This window comes from Osmia lignaria, chromosome 3 (genome assembly GCF_051020975.1).
Source record: "Osmia lignaria lignaria isolate PbOS001 chromosome 3, iyOsmLign1, whole genome shotgun sequence".
Classification (NCBI taxonomy): domain Eukaryota; kingdom Metazoa; phylum Arthropoda; class Insecta; order Hymenoptera; family Megachilidae; genus Osmia; species Osmia lignaria.
In genome coordinates this window covers 7,243,986-7,268,949 of record NC_135034.1, presented here as the reverse complement: position 1 = coordinate 7,268,949, position 24,964 = coordinate 7,243,986, and the positions used below count along the sequence as shown (strand labels likewise).

At 29.6% G+C, this 24,964-nt stretch overlaps 1 protein-coding gene across 11 annotated transcripts in view; it reads right to left on the bottom strand.

Moving 5' to 3' along the window:
- Positions 1 to 3,660: 3,660 nt before the first annotated feature.
- LOC117605461 (uncharacterized) overlaps positions 3,661 to 24,964 on the bottom strand; it is a 24,688-nt gene continuing 3,384 nt past the window's right edge. For 3 of the 11 annotated variants that reach the window (XM_076688002.1, XM_034326834.2, XM_076688000.1), the window contains exons 2-16: positions 22,141 to 22,472; positions 21,516 to 21,821; positions 19,928 to 20,116; positions 19,325 to 19,835; positions 19,004 to 19,234; positions 18,609 to 18,905; positions 18,404 to 18,538; positions 17,563 to 18,320; positions 16,950 to 17,139; positions 15,667 to 15,999; positions 14,358 to 14,394; positions 13,610 to 13,752; positions 6,932 to 7,366; positions 6,337 to 6,810; positions 3,661 to 6,223 (exon numbers count right to left, since the gene is read on the bottom strand). In XM_076688002.1, coding sequence (XP_076544117.1) covers positions 6,152 to 6,223; positions 6,337 to 6,810; positions 6,932 to 7,366; positions 13,610 to 13,752; positions 14,358 to 14,394; positions 15,667 to 15,999; positions 16,950 to 17,139; positions 17,563 to 18,320; positions 18,404 to 18,538; positions 18,609 to 18,905; positions 19,004 to 19,234; positions 19,325 to 19,835; positions 19,928 to 20,116; positions 21,516 to 21,821; positions 22,141 to 22,433 — 4,404 coding nt within the window. In that variant the 5' untranslated portion in view covers positions 22,434 to 22,472 and the 3' untranslated portion in view covers positions 3,661 to 6,151. Of the gene's footprint in view, positions 6,224 to 6,336; positions 6,811 to 6,931; positions 7,367 to 8,448; positions 9,550 to 13,609; positions 13,753 to 14,357; positions 14,395 to 15,666; positions 16,000 to 16,949; positions 17,140 to 17,562; positions 18,321 to 18,403; positions 18,539 to 18,608; positions 18,906 to 19,003; positions 19,235 to 19,324; positions 19,836 to 19,927; positions 20,117 to 21,515; positions 21,822 to 22,140; positions 22,473 to 24,012; positions 24,662 to 24,964 lie in introns of those variants that run through there. The other 8 variants (XM_076688001.1, XM_076688003.1, XM_076687999.1 and 5 more) reach the window with 8 other exon arrangements.

Genomic DNA, 24,964 nt, shown 5'->3' with positions numbered 1-24,964 from the left:
TCAATAATCACGCAAGGTCAGCTCGACAATAATGTCTTTTGCGAATGTTATTATTTATTAAAATGTGGCTAGACACGTTCAGTCAGGGTGGCTCGCGATGGCTGCGTATTTTATTTTCTTTTTTTTTTCTTTTTATCTGTGTATATATGTATACGTACATAAATATACATATACATATATCATATACACATATACACACAGGCAACGTACATTTGTATTTATATTTATATTTATAATTCATATTTATATTTATATTTATATTTATATTCATATTTATATCTGTATCTATACATACATATGCGTATATATCCGTCTTACTCTTGGCGTAATGACTAGATAAGTTTCGGCCACCCAAATTTAAACATGTTGTTTGATCCCATATATTTTATTCGTACCATTCCCTTTGTTCGCCGAATCTTTTACGGATTAAAATTTCCATGCCAAAATTCATTTCTGTTTAATTGTATGATATAGAAATGCTGTTTCATTTCCTTTTTGGAATTTAGTATTATATACGTAAGAATGTATTCCAAGAAAATTAAAATTTGGTGTTGTAAAACACTTGCACTTATGTATTGTAAATTTTGGAATAATATTTTATATTACGCACATTTTAGGAATTGTTTACTAATATCTTCAATATTTGCGAAAGGGTTCGACTTGATTTTCTAATGTGAAAGAACACGTACTTTTTCAATGATATATGAGTGTGTATACATTCAATGTGATATGCGATATGTAACGCGCTGTCTACGCTGTATATGATCAAACATTAATTTGTTTAAGGCTTTTTTTTTTTTTATATTTCTATAATATAAAACATACGCGATGATTAAACGCAGCTGAGCATACAGTGGGTGTAGAGAATATTCGTACATATATCAGTTAGTTTATAACAACATCTTCTAAGAGTGTAATTTAATAATTAATTTCAATAAGTTGTCACCTGGTGTAACGTTGAATTTATCTAAAAACCAAAGAAAAATCCTGGGAAGCATTAATTAATGTATTTAACTCATTCTTATTGTAAAATTAATTAAACATTAAGAGTGATTTATTATTTAGCAATTGTACGAATATTTTATATGCGTTCATAGCACTCAACGGGTTAATTGTTAAACGTTCACTGCCGAGCTCAGGAAATTAGTCGATCGTTGTGTGCCACAATCTTTTAATCTTGGCGATTATGCACGCGATATCGCGTCAGCGGACATTTAGTGTTTATGATCGAGCACACAATATCACGTAACAGTGAATATATTAAATTATTAAAAAATTAAATAATTTTAATTCGAGTAGATCGCAAAAAAAATAAGATTCAACATTTACAATTAATGCAAAAGTAAAGACGCTTGTGAAACGTACAAGTGGATCATTCTTTGTACTTCTGTGTTAATCCCTTTAACTCTATTTTTTACAATGTACACAAATTTATATGTTATTATAAAAACATTCAAATTGGATCCTGTTTTTATTTATAAATTTATAAACTTAAAGTAAAGTATATAAAAATTGAAATTAAAATTTGTATGCATTTTTATTATAAAATACAACTAAAAAATTAATCTTCTAAAAATATTTTAATTGAAATTAAAAATATAATTGATTTGATAAATTTTTTATATTATTATATATATTTGAACATAGTTTAATTTAAAATACCATCACAGTAATTTAAGAATTTTCTTTGTTTTTTATGAAACTAAAGATTGATCAAACTTGTGCCTTTAATTTATGTAAAATAAAATAAAATTGTTAGTACAAAATTTTAATTTCATTTTTCATTGAAATTTCAAATCAGAAGCAGAGAAATTTGTATTTTATATTAGCACCAGAAATAAGATTATCATTATGAGATTATTGTTATTATTAGTATTATTAATATTACTGTTATCATTATGTATTACTGTTATCATTAATGTTCACAGCAAGTTTACAATCACTCTCTTAATAAATATGTTTTTTGTAAATATAAGAAATGGTTGAATTATTTACGTTTATTGCAATGTATACACTGTTATATACTGACTTATAATTATATATTTTCAATTGGATCAATCAAATACATACTCTAAAAGAATGTGGTCATAATAGCTTTTCAATTTTTATTTTAATCGGTTAGTAAGATACTGCAAAAAGTGGAAGAAATCAATCTTTCATACCAGCATATCTTTTTAATAGATTTATATTTCTTTCATAGATATATATAGTTCTGTTTAAATAACTTTTAACAGACTGACACAAAACTCTTGTGTTGTGTTTATATAAACATTTGCATTTTGTCGATTAAATTTCTACATTATGAAAAACATAAATTTCTTTGGTTCCAGCAAGTTTTTATAAATAATCTTATAAACATTCATTAAATCATATATTTAAATATAGTTCTTAAACGAAAAAGTATATTTTTTAAACTTAAAGCAAAAGAATTCTCCACTTGAATGCGTTACACAAGCATGCATTATAGATAAATATTAATATTTGATAAAACGCAACACAAAATGGTTCAATTCCAGGGCATTGTACATGGTACTAATAAATTTAGATAAAATTAAATCGGTATAGAATACAGTTTTTGTATGTATCACCTGATATTACAACAAACCAATCTATGTAAGGTTTGTAAAATTGATTAATACCATATAATGCTTTAAGCAGTGAAACTATTAATTTGTTCAATCATTTTCTCTCACATTCACTCTTTTTCTCTCTCTTGCTTTCTCTCTCCTCTTTTTAAATTTTTCTTTTTTACATTTTCAAAAATGTTTATATGATAAATCATACTCTTATGGTAAATAAAATACAATAAATAACTGAAAGTATTCCATAACGTAGGTACTTTAAGGTTTATCAATTTGTAAAAAAGCAAATAAAGTCAAATTAAAAAGAATTTTTAAAAATGATCATGTGTCATAATAATGTATAGAATTAAAAAAAATTACAATTAATTTTTTGTAACAATTAGACTTTTGTACTAATACATAAAATTAAAATTGTATAAACCTGGAAGCACCTTATAACTTATCTTTTATCTGTTCAACATCTTTGTAACAAAAACTAACATGACAAATAATAATGTGACTTGATATCATTAAAAACAAAAAGTAAATAGAAACAATAAAAATATAAAGAAAAGAAATACATGAATGAAATAATGATATTTACTTAAAGAATGAAAATATATAGTATAAGTCTTTTTTTAGATTCCAATGTTTACTTTAATAAATACTGAATTGCCTTATTATCTTAAAACACACGATCAAATTTGATGTTCTATGAAAGTTTATATCGGAGATAGAAATGATTACGAACTGAAATTTGAAATACACCAAAAATCAAAATTATGTTAGGTGTTATGATATATAATTAGGAAAAACGAAACGATTTTGGATATTGTCATACTTAAGTTATTACTTAATGTACTTTGGCATTGAAATTTTATCAAACTTTCATTAGAAATCTTAAGATTTTCGTTATCGCGTATTTTTCAATAGTTGAAGCGAAAAAGTGAAAAATTTTTCAGCAAAAAATACATGAAACTTAGAATTAATATAATGCGCGGTATTTACATAGAAGAGAACTCCTCTCCGCATTAACATTATTTTGTTACCATTTGTAATTTTTAATAATTTCTCAGTCACAATGTTACGCAAAGTTGAGATTAATATTTCATGATTTTTTTTTTTTCTTCATTTCATTTATATTTCATAGATAGAAAGTATTTTCTAAATAGTTGAAGAAGAGCATATTAATGGTGACAATTGTAAATGCTGGTATAATTATTTTAATGAGATTGCTCTCGCTTGGTTACAGTAATAATAAAAAAATGATGTAGCAATATTGCACCACAAAAGTCGCTTACAGCTGACGATTCTAAGAGATATTATCGTCCACCAGTAATAAAAATAAGTGCGTTCATTTATACGCAGTATGTTACATATAGATGTTGCTTCACAGATTATAGATTTGTTTCAATAGTTATTCACAGTGTATTTGTTAATATCAATCGATGAAATGAAGTGGCTAAGATGAAACTTAAAATAAATATTTCAAATAATTGTCAATGTCTTCTATTTTCATGGAATCAATGGAATCATTTGTATCCTTTGGACATTAAATTTTGTTATTTAAAATCTGTATTATTAAGAAGTAAGCAAAATTCTAGATTTACATACATTATCAAGGAAATAGGCACCCTTTTATATAATTTTCAATGCTGATATTCTTTAAAATAGTAATTTTGACAATAATTTTGTTAGAAATTTTAAATGGGATATTAAATTCTTAATTGTGCATTTTCTTGACTATATAACCGACCTCGATTGTTGAACTTTCTTATAAATGATGCGAGCTATTAAATATCCTTGTTTGCTCAAAATGATTGCTAATAACAGCAAAAGCATGCCTCTGTCGACAGAGGTAGTTATAAAAAGAAAATCACAGTAAAAAAAATTACATGTACAATACATAATACGGAGTACTCTTCCGTATAACTACCGTGATATTTATCACGAGACGACACATTCAAAGTATTATGTAATAGATAGTAGCTCTTAATCTTAGTGCAAAACAAGGAAACTGCGATCCGTGGATTAAAAAACAGATTAAATAAACAATGTTACTTTCTATGAAGCCAACAGAATGTATGAAGGCCCTGGTAAAAACATATTCCGTCGTGAGCTACGTAATGTATAGAGTTCCAGCCCTGCTCTAAACGTTGGTAAAGAGCTTTTGTGCTATGTATTAGGTTGATCGGAAAGTACTATCGGATTTTCCTTATGAAAAATATAAGCTGACCTTCAGCACTTATTTGCATGTGTAGTCAACTTGTATTATACCTTTATGTGGACAACAAATAGGGATGTCCTTCAATCCTTAGCATGTCTGTAGATTACGGATATACGGGTAGGCAAATTTTTAGGTCAGGTCGGGAAAAGTCGGGCAAGAATGAGCGCCCGATTTGCTACGTACAAGTGTTGGGTATCTATAAAGATTTTTTTTACATGTTTGCCATATTCTTGGTTGTTTAAAAAAATTGAGTGTATCAATGATCGTACTATGAATGTGATACGATCCATTTTAAACACTATACCGAATCGAATCCCAAGAATTCAAAAATTTTGGGATCCCAAATAGGATAATGCTTTCGGGCCGATCCCACCCGATCTTTTCCGACTAGAGTCGAGCCCGTAATCTCGGCTACCCGTATATCCCTAGTGTAGACAGAATGCATTTATGTATGTCACTATATAATCGATGAATTTCAAAATGTTAACAATACGACTGCGGTTGCGGTTAAAAATTTGTGCGAAATTTTCAGATTTGAGACTATCCTTGAACTTACAGCTCAACGATGCTTCAACAAGTTTCGGTAGAAACAATGAATAATGATTAATGAATAAACTGCATGTAATGATAACAAACTGACACTTTGTTGAAGAATCCGACACTATTTTCCGATCAACCTAATATAATCGTGTGCACTGCATACTTTGCTTTTCTTATCACGTATGGAATGTGATTCTCAATGCTGATTTCACTAAATATAAACTCCAATATACGTATTAAATAAAAAACTTTATTAATCTATTTATCACTTGTTACTTTATTTCTGCAATAAATATCATTTTCATCAAATTCACAAAATATAATACATTGAAAAAAATGATATTACGAGAAATAAAGAAAAAATTCGTAAATATAAATGCACAATATAAATGGCACAATAACGTTGTTGAAAAAAATTGTCTTGCAATATATTTTTCATTGCATAAATAAATAAGTAGAGAGTAAAAATGAAAAAAAATTTATCCAAAATTTATCCATAAATTATTGGAATAGTCAATTTGAAAACAGTCATAGAGAATCCCATTCATAAATAAAACGTTTATGTATATATTATGTATATATATCTTTTGCTTTATGTAAATATTCAATATATTAATATTTGTCGCAACATGTTTACGTAAGTTTTGTTGCTTTGTTAAGCAGGAGCTGGTGAGAGTATATGAATAGAATTCCACAAGAATTGAAACACAAAGCAATCTGCGTAGAATAAATCTGTACAGAGAGTAAAGTTAGTAAATTATACGGTAGTGGATGGCGGATGTATTGTCTGTTCACTACGCATATCAGCCAGGCAACCAAACGCTTATATGTACACTGGAGACTCCTGGCCAGTTAATAGCCTAAACATTGATGTGGGCATTGTCTTCATTAATATCTGGAACAAAACAGAATAATGAGGGGAAAATCCACATTTGGTGGAGAGGCTAAACCCACTTTAGCCGCAACCTAGTTACATCAATGGAATTAAGAATAAAATATTTCACATACTTCGCCGACGGATGTGGCAAGAAGATTGACGATCTTCTCATGCGGCACAGCAACGACACTTTGATTGTTGATCTCAATGATCCTATGACCCACTCGAACACCTCCCCTTTCGGCGATTCCTCCTCTCAACAGACTACATATTACTCCGTTCTGTACACTAAATCCTAACTGATACTTAGTGTCAGGTCTTTTGATTTTGACCTCGACCACCGGCGCACATGGAACGACAGTTAACTTGACGACTGTTTGATTTTTCGAATTCTTGATGTAAGTTTGACAAGTGGAGAGAGGTAAACCGACTAACGAGACACCATTGATGGCTATTATCTGATCACCAATGTTTAATTGTCCACAACGAGCAGCTGCACCGGCTGGTGCTAGATTTGCGATTACAACTGTTGGTAGCATAGAACCCCATCCGGATTCAACGATTACTACACCCAAAATTTCACCCTTCGCCTTTGGTACTACTACCTGTAAACATTTAATAATTGAATGCTAGGTCTCTAATTTATGTAATATATAAAAAATACAAATCTTCTTCATCGCAGTTAATTAAACATAATTTAGAATATTGTAACAAACAATGAATCACCTCTTTTTGCATTTCTTTTTTGGCGAACATTTGTAGTTCATCTCCAAATATCTCTTGAGAATTGAGCACCTCCTGGTAATCCATTTCTTTCACAAAACTATGATCTTCGATACCATTTGCTTTGAGGAACTCCATGTAAGCTACTTGAAACGCTTGTCCGATGCTTTGTGCAATAAACCGAGCCTCTTCACTTTCGAAAACGTGACAAATCATTTTTGGAGTTCTGTTGATTTTTGGTGCTTCCTCCATTTCGTGCGGTACGAATCGTCTTCGTGCCATTAGCACCACTACATCACCAATATCTGCTATGTAAGATATTGTTCTTAACGCGTGGTCCATCATGATCTCTTTAAGATCCGTATTCAGGACCATGATTTTCTCCGTCGAGATAAACAGATCAACTTCCGTACTCGGTTGCGTTTCGCCATCCGGTGCCTGTACGGACATATTATTTATTATTAATTATAAATCATTTATAAGACACAGAGAAAAAATATTATATGTAAATTTCGCAGCAATACTAAATCTGAGTTTATAAATAATATGATTAAAAAAAGGATCCAAGGGATCTAGGGAAGCCTACTTTGCTTGATACTATACAAATTAATTAGGAGCCTTTAACATTACTACTTCAAGTTTGAATATCCTTAATTATTATTTTTCAAATAATATCCTAAATTTAAATATTCTTAATTACTATCTGAAACTGAAATATTTTTATATCATGTTTTGTAACTTAAAATTCATCTACTCATTTATATGAAACTTTTTTCATTTCATTATCATTTTTGCTTTCCTTATTTATTTACAATAGTATAGAATGTATTTAATCGTTTGTTATTAAGTTTAATTAATGCCTGTAAAAACTGCTTTCAGCTGTACTGAAATTAAAACATGTTATTATTGAAATTCTTTTCTTTCTACAATGATTTAATTCTATAATCTGTGTTTTTTTTTTTTAAGAATAAGAAATATATAAAATACAAAAATTAAAAAAAGACTTCAATATTATATAAATTATTTCAAAAAAATTTCTTAAATTATACGCTGAGATATAATATTGTAATTAATTATAATATGCATCTTCAAATTAATTTTATTGCACAATTAAGTTTAAATTAGTAATGAATATTATTAAGCACTCTATAATTAAAATAATAGTGTTTTAAATATACGTACCAACGCCTATTATGACAAGCAGCATGTAGTAAAATAAAAAATGGTAATTAATTAACCGAACAAGAAAAACAACAGTGTACAGTACAAAACAATGAGAAAAAATACTGTAAATTGAAGTTTAATACATATAGAGTAAATCTAAGTTTACTGCAAGAAAAAATGTGCAACATTGAGAATGCAATTATATCAGTAAATGTAGCAAAAAATATCAGTTCTTTTTATCTGTGTTGAAAAAAAGAAACTTAAAAATATTAGTAACACGAAATGATAAAAACTTTTCGTAAACCTGAGAGTTTATCAAGAAAAACCTAATTAAATACCATGTATTATTTACTGAAAATATGTTTCATTTAAATAATTGTATCTAATCGCACTCATTTTCACTGATAACGAGTACAGATCTTTGTATAGAATATTTATTAATTCAAAAACTGTTTGTTAATTATTATTTAATTAACTTGATATTCATGACTCGATATTCCCTGTATAACATCCTGTATTTAAGAAATTGAGAAGTAGGGAGTAGCCTTCAATGTCCGCCATTGTATGCATCGGCTACTGCGGGCGGCTGTGCTGGCCATACTACTTACTGCCCAGGGTTAGTTTAGATTAAGTTATGTTAGGTTAGGCACAGCGTACCCTTCAGGTACAAGTTAGACTTCTTCTACTTAAAGGAAGGAGCCTACCACCACTTGCTTTACCGTTTGGGAGAACCCAAAGAGAATCTAGATAGAACCTAACTTAGAACCCTCTGTCTTTGCATATAAGGAGCCATATTTTTTATATGAAAACAGACCATTTGCATTCAGTTTAGGTGTTTCTTAAGAAGTGTTTCACGTGAAAACCTAACTGATCTACAACCTATTCCTGGCCTATCCATGAAATACCCTGAACGTTCAGGGCGTCCTCTCTGAAGATAAACTAAGGGGCATAGTGTTTCCTTAATATGAAACGTGATATCACATACTCGTTGTCAGTGAAAAAAGTGGAAGGGTAATGTATACATGTACAGAAATGAACGTGAAAATAAAAAAACAATGTCCGTAAAACAGATTAGAAAAATCTAAAACAACAATTAGAAATATGATACATCTAAGGGTTGGAGGGCGGACCTTGATCTTAGTCACAGCCTCCCGCACTATGTGGTTGTTAAGGCGCTTACGTCTCCCTTCCTCTTCAACTTCAACCGATCCGAGAAAGTGAAGCCTGAAAACGGTGGTGGGCTCCATAGAGCCACTGATCGGGGCCAGTTTTGGTTGGAGACCCACAGTCTGCGACTCGGACTGGCCCCCACCAGGGGTGCTCCCTATAAGTTCTTCGCTCGAGTCGCACTCATCTTCCTCGAGGCTTCCTTGCGAGGCAACGCTGCATCGACCAAAACCATGTTGCCCCCCATAGTTTAACAGCGTGGCCTGCATACCCGTAGCCACTGGCCCCTCCTTCCGTAACGTAAACAAACAAATTCTCTTGCTAATCACATTACCACGCACCACCAACAAACGCGGTAAAGAACTTTCTTTATCGATTTTTCTACGGTTTTCATAGTTTTTCAACTTTTCGTGTACTTATACCGCCGAGGGCGCTAGCCTTTCTTAAGGAAGATGCTGAACTTAACGAACTTAATTCCTAATTCGTACACACAGAACGATTAAGCCTGGAGTACTCAATAACAGTCAAAGGGTTGACTCTCGGAAGGCGGACCATGGAGAGCGTCCCAATTTTAATTTAATTTTATAAGTTTGGATCTCAGTCGACTCAAATGTTTGAGTTTGTAAATACTATATAATTTTGTTCTTATTATTTTCTATAATAAATAAAATTAACCTAGACCTAACTGACCGATATGGCATCAATCGTTTAAAATCAATTTCCTTCTAAAAGGTATATAACATTTTGCAATTATTATCTTCTATAATAGTCTATAATAAATATGTATTATTAATAATTTATCATTTCAATTTTTAATATTTTCATTATTGAACTTATTACAGAGATTTAATGTATAATTCACATTAATGTTTCCATTGTATGCCGCATAGTGATGAAGTTATTGTAAACATCTTAATTTAAAAAAAAAGTGATAAATATTCCAATTGAAATAGAAAAGTTTCACCCTAATTCATGTACAATATGTGAAACACCCAGATCTATTAACATAAATGAAATACTCTTTGTCCGTTCAATGTGACTTATATTACACGCAATTTTTTATAATACACGATCGTGCAGAAAAAGAGATATAGTGCTGCGTACAATCTACGAAGCAAAGAAGGATAGACAACTATACACAAGAAAATAGTTGCGAAGGAGCCGAATAAAAAATAGTTCCTTTCAGGAAATAATACTATTACTCTCCGTTAGAAATACCTTTATCTGTTCTATCAAGAGAAATTTTATTATCCCGTTGGAAACAAAATAAGATTATTAATCGTAACATTTGATTATAAAATTATAAATAAATATTTAATAGATTAGCTTTTAATAACGTGCATGTAGAAAGATGCAATTCACTATAAAAATGATACACTCTGTATAGTGTTGTTCTTCCGTTTCTTTTCCATATGATCTCATTGAACAGTAAACGTTAAGATGTTTTTATAGTTAGAGGAGTGATTAGAAGGACACATAGTTTGTTATTTCATATTTTATCCAGCTCCTGTTCTGAGACAAATTAACACAGAGAAACATCAAAATCACATAAGAAAATGTGTCCGCTGGTCAGGTGGTGGTGGTGGTAATAACACGAGGAAGGGGTGGCTATAGTAAAACATTCATTTTTTTTTTTCTTTTTTACGTAACTAGGTTTATAGAACCAGCTTATTAGTATTCGAATATTTAAAAAAAGATATGTACCCTTAGAATAACTTAAATTCTATATTTGTAACAGAAAAACTATAACAAAAATATTTTATATTCATAACTCTGAAAGTGTTTAAAATAAGTTATGCAACACTAAAATAATTGTAGAATAAAAATGTATGTTTAAACCATAGACATAGAAATAAGAGATTTAAAAGATTTTTAATATAATAAATTAATATAAATTAATTTCCATATTACATTTACTTATTTCTTTCAAATATTTATTTCCATTGTATATATTTATGAGATTAATCATTTTAATATTACACTTTTTGAATTAGATCAAATTTTAATTTTTCAAAATATTTACACTATATTAATTCGAAAATAATTGTTATTCTTTCCCGCTAAATTCCCGCCCATCACCTCTTGTGGATCAACGCACTATTCGCATCAAATGCCTATGGTTTAAACGAATTCATAATTTTTTGATAAAATTATATAATTTTGTTTAAAAGAATTAAAATTTTCTTTTTATAAAATTGCTAAGATCTTTAATTTCAGTGTTTAAAGAAAAAATCTACATAAGAAAAATTAATGGATACTTGGAGTTTCATCAGAGGCACATAAAAAGGGGTGAATCTGGATCGACAGATTTGAACGAAAATTAACGACGGAAATACGAACTCCAAATGTGATTTCAATTTCAGTTTTACGGTATTCCTAGTTTATAGAAAAAACTCTCAGGTTTAATCGAAATGTCTCAACGAGAACTTTCTCTCAATGGAACATATTTTATTGTACGTTATATAACTGATTAGTTAAGATTTAATAATTATTATGTTATAACTTAAAAAATCATATTTTTATACATGCAAGAGCGTAATATTTAGTGCATTATATGTATATACTTATGATAGAGCCACCAAAGATACATTACACTTTCATGTAAGATCCATTTACTCATAACCAGGGGTGAATTTGGCCATCGGGAGTTTGGGAAAATTTCCAGTAGGAGTTTGGGGCCTAATTAATTAAATTTACTCGCTACAAGAAGGCTGGTTATGTCGGTAATATAGCGGTAAAAATTTAAATGCCAGTTTCTACCCCTGTGCACAACTGCCACGCTCGGGGCTTCCCCCTATATGTTTAAGTTATAGTCCTGATGTGATCTTAGTTTTAAATAAATATAATGTGAATTTGATATACATTCAATTATGCAAATATACATAAAATAATTATTTTTATTTTTGACTAATCGACGATTAATAATACATCAAGACTACAAATTATATGAGAGAGCCCTAAACACAGTATAGTTATGTATAAATGGACCCTTAGTGTACTTACAGTGATTCGTTGAAACGATTTTTTTAATGATACATTTAAATAAAATATAATGTCTAATTCACATACAATGCATAAAAAGTATAACAGGTGTGAAAGTATAAACAATAAATGTATTGGGGAATAAATTAAATAATTAACGGCCATTGGCATAACTAGAGACTAAAGTGGGGCTGGCCTCCCCAAAAATGTGAATTGGTTCTCCCACTATTCTAAAATTCTAAGATTGTAAAAGTATACAATTTCAAAATTCTAAAATTTTAAAATTTTAAAAATCCCAGAAAAATATCCTAGTTACACCAATGTTAATGGCATTCCTTATTAAATTTTCATTTATGATCGTTCCGAAATTAGTGTGCAATGCGTTTAGTAAAGTATCCATTCCATAAATAAAATTAAAAAAACAAAATGATTTATCAATATAGTAAATAAATCATTTTTGTCTCCTGATAATTTTTACAACACACTAATATGCTTTACAGTAGGCAGATATTTTTAAATAAAAATGTAAATATTAAAAGCTGATGCATATGTTTATACACTCAACAATTGCCAAGATAAATAACCAATAATTGTATGAAATTAAAAATCATTTTATTTTTGAATGAGTAACCTGATTGATCAAACACAACTATACAGGAAGTCCCATTAGTGAAATATTTTCTTTAAGTAGCGTTTCCACAACATAATGGTTATATTGTTAAACATCTATATGTACAAACATATATGTGTTTGCAGAGCATGAAAATAAAAGGAATGCTTACACCAACGATATAAGGTCTTTACCTACAAAATTCCAAAATAAACTAAAGACCCATCATGTATTTTCTGAATGAATTGTGCAAAGGTATATGTGTCTAAAGATGAGCTATGATGATTTAAATAAAGGTAGACATAAATTTTACTGCACATACACAGCACAGAATGTTAAGTTTGATATTAGGGATGTTCCAATAATTGTGAACATCTGATTTATAAGTGTAAGAAAGTATAGAGTAAAAATATGTATCTCATTTAAATGAATTCTTTGTAAATTTCACACAAAATTAATCAGCAAAGAAACGTACATTCCAAAATCTTTTATGTACACTGTTTTGATAACTTAATCTTATAAAATAGAAAAGTTGACGAGTTTTAATATCTCATTTTATAATTCTTTATTCTTTTCCTTAAAATTCTAATTTTTTAAATATTAAAACTGGTCTGATTAATCTGATGTGGAATCTTGCTCACTGATCACAATATTAAAGGAACAAAAACATAACTGTAGAGGAGAAAACAAACAATAGACTGTAGGAGATAAGAAGAATGCATAAAATGCAAACATAGAATATAATAGTGATAACGTACCTTTATCCTAGACACAGCTTCTTCTGCCTGGCACATGCGAGTAGATTTTGTGGGCTCTCCCTCGCACACAAGCTGAGTAGATCCGAGGTACCTTGCTCGGAACAATACTCCTTCGATTAAAACTGAAGGATCGTCGAGAAGAGCTGAAATATATCCAGAAATGTACCATTTAAACTTAACTTTGTTGGGTGGTTGAACACTGATAAATAGTCAATTGAGACTAAAAGCAGTTTAGTTGAGAACTCTTCATATATATTTTTAATTTACAACTAGCATAAATTAAGAGCAAAATATTAATTTTTTATTAATAAACCTAACAAGTATAACATTTAAAATGGTACAATGATATTAATACTTCAAAAACAAATTTTAAAGAAATTTTAAGTGAGTTACATATTTAAAACTTAATTTAAATGAGCTTCAATTACATTTTCTATATTAGTACCTACCCATTGTATCCATTAGGAATGCAGCAAAGTGGAAAAGAAAATGAATTAGTTTATTAGCGTGCATTTATTAAATAATGCTTGTGAAAATGTAGTGTATTTACTATTTTTGCTTCTCGAATGTCATTTAATATAAGATAAAAATCATTACTATTTTAAATCACCTTTTGTTAAATAATAATTGCTAATTGTTATAAATTATTGCATGTTATAAAAATATTGATAGTATTTTAGTTGTTAATAACTAAAAAATCATAAATGTCGTGTTAGTACTCAGAAAGGATAAAAAAACATCTTATTACCTTCTTTGTTTCTGCTTTTCTTCTTCTCCTCTTTTTCCTGGAACACACAAAACTCTCAATATACTTCATGTAATGAGGTAAATAGGAGTATGTCATACAATGTCATGACTACGTGCTTTCTACAAATCATATTTCATATGATCAATATAAGCTCCATTCATGCAATGAATATTTCATAGATCTAATAACATAGTAATATTAATCAATGATGATTTCTTATAGTATAATATTTAATATAAGAAACGTTAAATTAACAAAAAATTAAAAGAATAAATTATTAATTTACTTAGATATAAATTACTATTAAATTCACTTTCAAGTTTATTCTATGTATTTTAACATTATACTTTTAAAGTTGAAAGTTTATTATAAAATTATAATTCTTATATATTTTTTTTTTATTGATAACATGCTGTAATTAATAGTAAAAGAAGATTAAATACAATATACATGCATATGGTTATACCAAAGTATTAAATTTTGTATGATAACCATTTATTAATATTTTGTATTAGTAAATTAGTAAGTATTATTAAATTAGACAGCCTTATCTCGCCTAAAATAGATTATGTGGAAAGGAAGAAGAGGTGGAAACATGCAAAACTATGTTTTGTATGCTGGAAGCAAACAAGTAAAGCAATTCTACTAATTAGAAGGATTGAACTAAGGTTCTACTGCATAATGCCATTGCAATGAATTACTCTCTTTTCTCACAAACAGACGAGTTAAAAACTATTGCAACTATGTCATGTATTTTTTTTGTTCAAAACCTAAGAAGAAAAATATTGGAAAGTCATTTACATATTATATTCAATAAAACATAACAGATACTAAATTACGTACAATATCTTATGAAAAATTATCATAAAACAATATCTATTTCAATTTATCCGACATACATTCAAATTCACTGACTAAAAAAATTTATTAATTCAAAAAGTGTAAGTTAAAAAGCTTTTGTCCTGATGAAATTAATAGCATCTTGAAAGAATTCATTTTCATCTAATTGCAAACATTAAGTATACTAAGAAGGATGGGATTAAATTGGAAATGTACTATTTTAATGAGTCATACTTTAAATTGCAGAATTTAATGAACTATATAAGAAATGCCTTTTGAATAGTATGAGCCATTCCTACTATTGTATTACCTGAATTTTAAATGCGACCCATTAAAGGAATACATTTTCACTGTTGGTTCTATTCTTCAGCAATTAAAGGGAGCAGTAACAGTGTTTTGAGCAGTATCTACAGTAGCAGAAGATAGGACAAAAAGAAGAGAGGTTGATTTAATGTAATTGAAAGGGCACCTTTTTCACCTTGCTGCCAGATTCCTTGAGACTCTGAGGGGATGAGGGAGAATTTTTAACTGGAGTCTTCTGTGGACTTGACGAGGGTTGCGTGGGAGTGGTAACGTCACGATCGCAAGGTGGTGGTTGTATAACGGAAACTACTGGAGGAGGCGAAATAGAGGCAGAAGCGGAAGTGGACACACAGGCAGAGGTCGAAGCTAAAGGTTCCGAGGGTGCTAACGGGCTTTCTACCGGAGCAACACTCAGGCTTTTTGGGGGAGTTTGTTTAGGAGTTGACAGTTTTCCACTCATCGGTGGTAACATTGTCCTAGTCTTAGGCTTCCTCCACCCCTATGTAACACCAATTACATTTATCTTATGTTAGTTTGCTTACTCATTAAATACCCCTGCTCAAATTCTTTATTACCCAAGATACTTCTTATATACATTTTGTAATCACTTTTATTATTTAATCCTTTATTTGGCTTATGCTTATTTGCTTGCCTTATAATCCTGATTATTTATCTTAAAATTTACATGTTTATTTTTAAAACATATGAAAAATCTCAAATATTTGAAACATTCAACAATTATATTGCTGGCAAACATAAAAGTTGTTTTATTATACAATAAATCTACCAAACAAAGGATTAATATTTTAGGAAGAAGATCACGATCGTGTTCCCTTATAATTACAAATTCTATATATTTAATGTACTATAAGACTTAAAAATTAACTATACAAAATGAAAGCAAAGTTTATAATTATTCAAAATAAATAATACTAAATGAAAATTTAATTAATTATGATACTGAAATTTTTTAATATTTCCAATTTTGCATAAACTATAATAAAATAATGATCTTAGCTGATATATGCACATTAATTAGTTTGTATTTGGAGTTATATTTAATGTTTCTCTGTTATTTTATTTGTCAGTAATGTCATGCTTTTAAGAAGTTTTGTTAATCCTCAAAAATTGTTTTAACCCCATAGTCTACCTCAGCATACAAACACCACACCAGTGCGAATTATAATTTTGAACTTTTTATCACTAAGAACTTGAAGAGAAAAAAAAGAAAATTAAACTCGTAATATATAGTACTCTATAATACTGACATATTCAACATAGTGAAAGGAAATTGTAAGACTAGCCAGATAAAATGTCACAAATGAAACAATGTTTTGCTGGTACAAATTCGCCTAGTATGGTGTCTGAGGGTTAAGTATTATTTTAAGTGAAATATTATTGTAATGATTATATATATGTAATAATGTGTAGCATTGTTTTAAATCTTACCTTATCGTCATAAAAACCCTGATCATCTGTTCTTTGTTGTCCAAGCAAACGATCAGTTTCAAGATCAGTATCTGCCTCTTCTTCGTCTGGACCTTCCTCCACTTCAACATCCGCTTCTTCACCTGTACGTCGAACTTCCGATTCTTCACTATTATTTTCTACGCAAATTCTCCGCCTGCCATCCAATATACTAAATTTTAGTTAGATGTACTTAAACAATAATAATTGCATCTTAAATATTATTTATTTTATTGTAATATACGTTTATACATTGGTTTTAAAATGAACAACCCTATTGCAACTATGTAATGCTTTATTGCAGTTATAAACATTAGCGTAACTAAAATTTTTTTCTGGAGTGGGTCAAGCCCTGTAGCTTAAAATTTGAGAATTTTTAAATCTTAGGAGTGTAGAATTTTAGAGGTTTGAAATTTGAGAATTTTGTAATTACAGAACGGTATGGGGTCCAATCCACGTGTTTTGGGAAATCAGACCCACCATAAAGTTACGCCAGTGGTTATAAAAAGCCTGTCATGCTCAGTACTGTACATCTGATAGATTGCAATAAAAATCTAAAAATATTATATATGTAAGAAAAAAGAAAGTGAAATACCTTGGTATCCAAATCGGACTAACATTAGGTTCGGGCGGTTCTTCAGTAGAAGACTTGACAGGTAAAGTTTTCGTCCTTTGTAAAGCCATCCTAATATCTTTAATAGCAGCTTCAACTCCACCACCTATTTCTATATTAACACTTTGTCTAGCTTGTGGCGCAGGTGGTGGAGGTGTACCAAGAGGATCCAAACCATCAAGTTGCAGCTCATTTGTATCATACGAATTTTCTTTGTTAGGAACAAACAGATCAGGTGATGATGCTTTCAACGAATGTAAAATATCTTTGCTAACAGTTAAACCAGAAAGATCTTTTCCTATTGAATCTCTTTCCGTCGCAGTAGGATGACCAGTATCATTAACACGACTTCTCTGAATAATCTCCTTTTCGATCTCATTAATTTGTCGCTTCATTAGCATCACAGTTGGGTTATTATTATCAGTATCACTGGCATGTCCGCTTGATAAGCCGTCTTCAAGGACCGGCATACTAGTATATATTCTTAAGGAATCTGAATTATTTCCTAAGTCACCGACCGATCCAAGCAGACCGCTAGCCGGTATCAATTCATTATCCATCATCATTAAAGAAACTTCACTATCGAGGTCTCCACAGTTACTATCACAATCAGTCGTTTCAGGACTCAATGTAAAATTACGAGAATGCCCGACTTGTAATCCAACTTCTGTTTCGCCGAGATCTTCACTGCTCCCAGTACCTACTGAGAGGTCTAAGAAATTATTCTCATGTTCACCGCTCTGAAAAAGAATTATTTTACAGTTAATATGTAAGATGAGTAACTGCCATCTAAAATAATTTAACATTTTTTTTTCAAACTTACGTTCTGTGGGAAATCACTTCTTTGTTTTTTAGGAGATTCATGTACCAAAACTTCTTCCGTTGTTGGTGGACCACTAGCCAATCGCTGACCAACGTAACTGCTTCCCCCTTGTCTTCTTAATTCATAATCAAGATCCTGAAATAAGAAAACAAATTTATTTATAATACGAATAAAAGACAAACTCATGTTCGATCAAAATTAATACCTGAAATGGGAAAGATTCAGTACTGTTTTCTTTCTCTTTCATCGGTGGCGGACACTTAAAAAATTCTTCAAGTACCTTTCGTGTCTCAGAAAATTCATACAAATAATCAAATGTACTACCACCGGATGATACCAAGTTACTTATGTTGTCAGTGGGCAAAGTTGATGGTTTTAAAGAATCATCTTCTTCGTCCTCGACTTTTGGAGAAGAGGCATTTACAGTTTGATCATCAGTATAATTCATATTTGTTTCTACCACAGCCTTTTCTACAATTATTTCTGCAGAAGTATCCTCCTTCTAAAAACAGAATACAGAAAAGTTTATTCACAATTATACCCTCAATTAATTGATTTTATTATTAATATAATCATCGTCGTTTTTAAATTAAAGTATACCTCATTATGACTTGGTGTTGTTGGTAATACTCTCTGGGGAAAGCCAGGTCTCGGTGTCATATATACAGATGGCGATGATAGAAGACAAGGAAGTTGAGTATCACGTACTCCATAACGTCTTGGACTTTCAGAATATTGTGCTATTGGTAATTCACCAATTACTCTTGCCACTTTGTGATTACGTTCTGAAGATGGCGAGTCAACTTCACAATCGCTAGCAGGAGTAATCACCTAAAAAAGTTGTATTTGTTTTTTAATAAGATCATCAAAAGTACTTGATATTTCAAAATTTATATCACAAAAAAATAAAAGTAAGAATACCTTAAAAAATTCTGAAGTATTACGATGATATGCCGTTGTAGGACTTGGAGTACTTCCAATGCTGGAACTCAAAGGTTCCGGAGGAATACGACCTCTTTGAGACTCTTCAGACTCCAGATTTAAATTAGTTGATGTAATTTGATTGGTATTATTAGAAGTTAAGTCTAGTCGTAAATTTTGCCAGTTATCATCAATGTCATCAAAGACAACTACTTCACCATCGCTGACGATCGCCATGCTTCTTGCTGGTGTTGTATGGTTCGATTGATAATCTATACAACTCTTTGATAATCCATAATCAAAATCTGTAGTATTTTTCGATACACCGTATTCTACATTATTGCTATTCAGAATTGAGTCATAATTAATAATATGGTTGCTGTGATTGCTCTTGGGAGAATCATAATCGAGAATAGATTTTGTTGGATTATGCAACACTGAATGTATTTCTGAAGAAAATACAGTTTCAGTTACTTCTCTGTTAGAACGTTGCTTTCTTGTATCGCCACATCTAGAAAACATTTACACAAAATAAGTTTTATTATGAAAAGAAGATGCTAGTAATTTATTATATGTATAATATATAAATAGCTTTTAAGTTACCGGCTTCTTAATTCCCATATAGTTTGAGTATTTGGTGATTTATTATTTCTTTTAACAGATAGCTTGTTATCTGTTTGAATATCTTCATTATTCAAGGAATTTGATGCAGCAAGAAAGCGTGATTTTCTTGCTGCTACTTTACCTCGACTCTGAGAAAAAACTTCTCGTCCACCAGCAATTTCTATAATTCTAAAAAAAATAATGATTGTCTAGTAATTTTATAAATATTAACACTCATTTTTGTTGTAGTATACTAAATATACTGAAATAAAATTCATGTGCAGTTCCAAAACATTAAAATGTTAGATACGAAAAAATATTAAATTTACATTAAAAGGATACATTAAAAGGGGTTCATTTCAAACTTGAATAAAACACACAATTACTTCTTAAAAGTTCTTATATTCTGCAAAAAGAAAGTAATAAATATATATACAATAAAATAAAAAAATAGAACCTGAGTTTGAATTTTATATACATAAAATAATTCCAATCAAATTAATACTTAAAAAATACTGTAAATCAAATTTAATCATAAATAAAACTTAAAAATATTGCATTTACATTCAACTAGTAATAATATAAGAACTAATAGAAGTTACATATTATTATCATTGTTATTTAAATTAATTCAATAGACTTTTTGTTCAATTTTTCATTATACATGTATATGTAAGTACTTGCATATTAAATATCTAATATTTTACTATCTGTTTCATGTTTCTATTTTTTTTTTTAGTAAAAATTTTAAGAATAGTAGCACAATACCCAAATATTATTTCTATACATACACTTAAAAGTTGGATAAAACTTTCATTTTAACAAACATATACATATTTCAGGAATATACTAATTTGCTTATTTCAGTTAAAATGATTACTGTCTATCGATAATATTTACATTTGTAAAATGATGTAAACAAAGAACATATTTAGACAAGTTTCACTATAATTTCATTATAGTAAGTTACTTAATTATTACTTACACATTATTAATACATTTATTTGTTTAAAATTATATTTTTATTATAACAGTCAGTTTGTATGATTCACTTTTTTTATTAATCACAATAAATATAACTGACAATGAGAAACAAACATAATGTATCTAACCTAACATGCATTGCTACACAATGCTTATCGACTGCTCTTCGATTATGTCATTGACAAGTTTAACGATTTTTTACAAAATATGAATAAGATTTATAAGCATTAATTATAGATTAATTAATGTTCCTTGTTTACAATAGATTTTTACATAAAAAAGTGACAAAAGTAGTTATGAATTATACATTTTTTCATTAAAAAATTTAAAAGAAAAATATTTTTGTGAAATATGTAATTAACATAAATAAAATGATAACAATTAGCATGCTGAAAAGTTTTAAAATATTGTTACTAAAATTAAAATATATTTAGGCACTACTAGAAATTATTTAATATTTCAACAATCACAAATATTTACTATATACTTTACTATTTCTTTTATATGTAATTACTGATTTGTTGGCCTCAAAATATTTTATTTTTATTTTCCAAATAATAATAAAGCCTTCATTAATCTACAATAAAATAATAAAAGAATTTACCTTGAATCCATTAGTTTATAACTACGATCACCCTTAGCAGAAGTTAAAATGTATACAGGGCTTTCCTCAGGTCCGCTATCATCCTGCTGTGAATGACTCTGATGATCACTTCCTGGGAAACTACCATATTGTTGTGCATCCTCACTGTGCCCAGAGGCAGATGAGGAACTTGAAGAAAGTGGTTTTGTGTTAAGTGTGCCAAGTGAGCTAAATGTTCCAAGTGGACCACCAACACTGCCACTGCCACCGCTGACACCAACGGATAGCTGACTCTCACCTGTGAAACCAGACACCATGCTTGCTGTCCTATAAAAAATAGATGTTCAAAATTACCCTTTATATTCAGATTTTACCTTAAATGATTTGCAAAAGCATTAATTGTATCCCTTAGATGTATCTATTATACTAGTTTGAATATTTTAATACACAACAATTAAATAGTTTAATAAGATTTTAAATTAATATTTGAAAAGTAACATTCCTAAGATGTAAAGAAAATTCTAATACAAAAGTTTCTTGACTGTTTATTTACCATTAGTACTTGAAGTTAAATAAATAAATAAAATAATAAAGTAATTTTTATTTAATATACGGTTCAATGATCTATGAATCAATGTAAATTTACCTATCAGAGATATCACGCTCTAAGTCGATCATGTCTTCCGGTATCGCGTGAAAGTGCGTCGAATGGGTGTTCTTGGAGGCGATTGCAAGGGTGGTCGTGAGAGTGTTTGCGAACGTAGTTGCAAGTGTACTCGTGAGGCTGGTGGTAACAGAGACGGCCTCCTTCTGACAGAGGCTCTCATGCGGCTGACTGATCTGCGTGGAGGCCCCCGGACTCGGGGGTGGGCCACCCCTAGGCCGACATTTCGGAAAAAGTCGGTTCAAGTCTGCGTTTTCCAAGATCAGGCTTGTCATCGCCACTCCACGTTCATTTCTCTTAACAGCTTGTCCATTCTAAAACATATAGAGAAAAGAAAATAATATAAAAACACCTTCTTATCATTGTTGACTATCTAATACATTGACTATTACAGTAGAGATAGCTACAGGTAGTACAGTACACAATAACATAACATTTGATCTCAGTCTTAATTTTATATTTTAAATTATTAAATGTTGTTTTAATTTATAACAAACTTCATAAGAAAAATACGTTTAATATGATGAAACAGATTTAAAAAATTTAATCATGTGCGTTAACTGTAATATTCTTATCATGGTACTGCAAATACTTATAAAGTTGGATAGTCCTAAAATAAACATAAACTTGTACCCGAGTTATTGATTAATTTATTGATACTCCAATATACGCATCGTAAGTGGTATTTTAAGTACATAACACCGCCCACTTGATTTCATTTTTTAATAATATAAAAAATTGTTTTACGAAGAATATGCATAATTTCTGCTAACACGTTTCACATGAATACTAATATAGGTCGCTCATACCATTCTTCCTGTTCTTTACAGTGTAACAGATATTTCAATCACTTAGACTTTACGTTATTTATAAAATAAAGATATTTGGCTATATTACACGTATAGTTGCATATATAATTTTTAAAATGTAAACACGACGTTTAATTTACTTAAAGGTACTTATATCCAACGAAATTTAAACTATTATTAATAGAATCATACATTTTCATACCTCATTCAACAAAAATATATTAATTTAAATGCATACACTCGATAGCAAATGTGAATATCGATGTGCTACTATCGATTATCGATAAGTTATCGATATCTTATTGATACTTTACGATATATCAATAATATCGTCCAGTTAACAGCAGTGACAAGTAGAAGATTAAAACGCGCAATTTTATTATTCAGATTTATTTATTTTTGTTTGAACTTTAAACTAATCTAACACTTAATTCTATTTGAAATCCAAATAGGTATTTGTTTCAAGATGGTTATGGAAAAGTTCTTGCTTTAACTTAAAACAAGAATAAATTGATTTAAATAAAATAACACGTTATATTCTACTTGAATCACCCCATTCGAACTATCAATAACATTTGAATATTGTCGATATTTATCGGTAACTTCATCGATAGCAGCATCTAACGATACATAACCTATAAATTTAAACATGTAACAAAATATATAAAAAAAAAATACAAACAATAAAAAAGAAACGTGCCAGAAATACTGATAGAAATGAATGTATAAAATAATAGAATATTTATATTGACAAAAAAAGGGAATCTGGGAAAAAAGGGTAACAAATACTGAATAGAGAGAAAAAAGGAAAAAGGTTTCCCTCGAAATGAAGACAACGAAACAAAGACAAAAAGAGGAAAGTATTGCGGATTTGAGGAAAATATGAAGACAGTAACAGAAGAAACATAAAGAAAAGAAGATGAAAGACGAGAAAGTGTGTACAGGGCGAAAGAGAGGACGAGGGTTTGGCCCGTGCTTCGTTGAGCGTGGAATCAATAGAAGGTCACTGGCATCAGTAGATACAATCGGCACATTTTAAGTCTACCTTAGTGTTGCACAGTTTGTTACTGTATTGAACCAGCTTTCCTTTGTGATTAATTTGAAAAATATCTATATACTTTATTATTCTAACTCATATACCGCGTATATCAACGCTTCCCTGCTTCGCTTTCTCCCTACTTCTTCCCCAATCCCACTTTTTAGTTTTATTTTTTACATTTACTTTTTTACATTTACAAGATACTTACTTAACTGCAAAATATTAAGATAAAATTTAATTAACCAAATACAAGAAAAGTTTTTTAATCTTAATTAATCTTTAATAATACTTAGCAGCCACATATTTTATGTAATCAATAGCTTTTATAATTTCTTTTTATATTGAAAAAAAATTTAGGAGAAAATGATGTCTGAAAATTTTAAACAGTTTTATAATTAGTATTCATAGTTTAAAATAAAAAACGGATTAAAAATTATGACAAAAATAACAATTTCCTGCTACATCGAACGGAAAAAAGGAGCAATAATATAATTTAATAAATGTACATACAACTGTGAAATGTATTTCCCCGTTCGCTTAATCCCTTTCACGATAGATTATAGATACACGTGTGAACTTTTAATGGCCTAACTTTCGGGGATCTAGTATAATATGGACCATCCATAATGTAGTATTCCAAATTTCCCCACTTTTGGTAACTTAGGCTTACGGTATAGTGTCACGAATATGCGTGCTTTCCGCTTTCCAGATGTTTAGTTTTGGTACATCAACGGCGAAATAAATAAAAATGCCGTAAATAATTCTGTACATTATTTGATAAGTAAGTAATAATATTAGCATGATACTAAATATACTTAGGTTAGCACTGTATTTCTTTAACTATGAGGTAGTAGAAAATTGAATTACTCGAATGTTAATGTAAATAGATACAGTTTGAGTATTGTAACAAAATTATGAAAATTAAGATAAAAAAATTTGTTATTTTTATTCTATATAT